The 2,082-nt window shown below is 43.6% G+C and overlaps 1 protein-coding gene across 2 annotated transcripts in view; it reads left to right on the plus strand.

The window, feature by feature from the left end:
- col16a1 (collagen, type XVI, alpha 1) overlaps positions 1-2,082 on the plus strand; it is an 81,570-nt gene that overhangs the window by 33,063 nt on the left and 46,425 nt on the right. For both annotated transcript variants that reach the window (XM_034892072.1, XM_034892071.1), the window contains exons 10-13: positions 1,123-1,158; positions 1,255-1,290; positions 1,593-1,625; positions 1,747-1,791. In XM_034892072.1, coding sequence (XP_034747963.1) covers positions 1,123-1,158; positions 1,255-1,290; positions 1,593-1,625; positions 1,747-1,791 — 150 coding nt within the window. The remainder of the gene's footprint in view (positions 1-1,122; positions 1,159-1,254; positions 1,291-1,592; positions 1,626-1,746; positions 1,792-2,082) is intronic.

Consider the following 2,082-nt stretch of genomic DNA (forward strand, 5'->3'; position numbering starts at 1 on the left):
GAGAGAGGGGGGGGTAGGCACACAGCGTCATGCTTATGGGACACCAAAAAAACTGAAGGTTAGAGAGATGCTGAGGTTTTCAGAAAAACACTAAATCTTGTACTGTATAAATACAGACAGTAAACAAAAATATAATACATAAATACACACAAGTCGACAAAAAACTTATAAATACACATAGTATACAAATCAACATGGCAACTTAATATACATTACGCATAGTTTTTGTGATCTTTAGAGATAAGTTGGGCTTAGTTACATGGATATTTTAGTCCCATTTCATAATGCACAGAGAGTGCAGCTCTTTGACTGCAATCTGACTTTTTCCATTTCAAAGCTGAATGCAGAGAATGAACAATAAAGGCAAAGCTGCAGAGGTTTAAGTGTAACTGTATGAGGACTTGACTAAGCCCACGGCCAGACAAGAGCTCGGAAGAGTGAATCGTCATTGCTGCTGGTCGAGCCAGCCATTGATAGATTTGTAGCTCGTAGGAAGGGGGGGGGAGAGGGGGAGGGGCTGGAGGAGAAAAGGGAGAATTACACATCTCTCTGTGCTGTTACTAGCCACCTTCCATGGTTTCAGCAAGCTCAAATGTGCTACTTCAATGTATGCAAACTTCCTGGTGTGTGAAAGCATGACTCCCAGAAAAAAACGGGTAGGGGAATTTGGCTTTAATTACTCGCTTCCGCTAAACATGGCTTCAGCTATTTATAATGGTTATCCTTATTTGGTATGTGTGTGTGTGAGTGCACCCTCCTGTGAGGAGCAGCTGGTCTCCTCACTTCTGTGCTGTGGGAATCAGACATTCCTATTGATCATTGTCTCCCATGGGAGCTGTGTGTGTGTGTGTGTGTGTATGTGTGTGTGTGCGTGCGTGTGGACGTCTATGTGTTTGTGTGCCCTCCTCATCCACCCACCTCCCATCCTTTTTTAACTGCATACTGTAGCAGCACAGAGGTTCAGCACACACTTTAGTTCTGTGTAACAGTGCCTCCTCCTGGCGACTACAGAGAATACAACCCATCTTCACACACGTCCTTTTTACTCAGACACACAGTGAATATTAAATAAAGTTCAATAATAATAATTCTCTCTCACTGTGTCTGTCTGTCTATCTGTAGTGTGCTGGTTGTTTACTCCTGAATGGGGAAGAAAATGTAAGGATCTCTGATCTTTACGTTCACTTCTTTCCAGTGGATCAAGTCAAAAGTTCCTCACAGCTGAGTGTGTGACTCTATGTGTGTGTGTTGCAGGTAGCTGCTGGGTTGAAAGGGGAAAAAGGCGACCGGGTGAGTGTGAAAAACACGACCAAACTGCATACACACACACATCTGTATGTGTGTGTAGTCAGACTAATATCAGCGGAATGTGTGATGTCATCCCATGTGACCAGACATGCCTAGCACTGAACACTGATACCTATCTACGTACACACTCCAATACAAACATTTGAATGCTGCTGTAGTGCAATGTGATGCTGGCTGTGGACCAATCCAACCAACTAGTTGATATGCATTTTTAGGTTGCTCGCTGATTCGGTTCATTACCCATAAGCAATCATTCTTCTTTTTTCTCTCTCTCTCCATCTCAGGGGGATGGCTGTTCTGGCTCCAATTCAGCTCCAGTAAGTAACTTTTTTTTCATTGCGTCCCACTCGTTTTGAATTAAAACATTGTCTAGGACCTAGAAATTTGCCAAAACATGATCTGTGATAATACATGCCAACCAAGTGTCTCTAACCTCAGTGCACAGAGGGACCCAAGGGCCAGAAGGGAGAGAGAGGTGAGCCGGTGAGTGCCAATCTTCTGCTACAGGTTATAGCACCGCATCCCACTGCCTCCCAACCCTTCAGCTGTTTAGTTGATCCTTATTCAAAAATCAGTTTTCAAGCATCCAGTCCCAATATTAATTATGCTGAAATGAGTGTGTGCTTTGTATGTGTGCCTGAATTTATTTCTGCACGTCTCCAAGACTGCATACAGTTTCTGAACCTGATTCATGGATCAGTATGTACAGCTTCTGTGTGTGTATATGCTTGCGTGTGTGCGTGTATATGTGTGTGTGTGTGTGTGTGTGTGTGT

The sequence above is a fragment of the Etheostoma cragini genome, chromosome 14, assembly GCF_013103735.1.
Source record: "Etheostoma cragini isolate CJK2018 chromosome 14, CSU_Ecrag_1.0, whole genome shotgun sequence".
In the NCBI taxonomy this organism is placed as follows: domain Eukaryota; kingdom Metazoa; phylum Chordata; class Actinopteri; order Perciformes; family Percidae; genus Etheostoma; species Etheostoma cragini.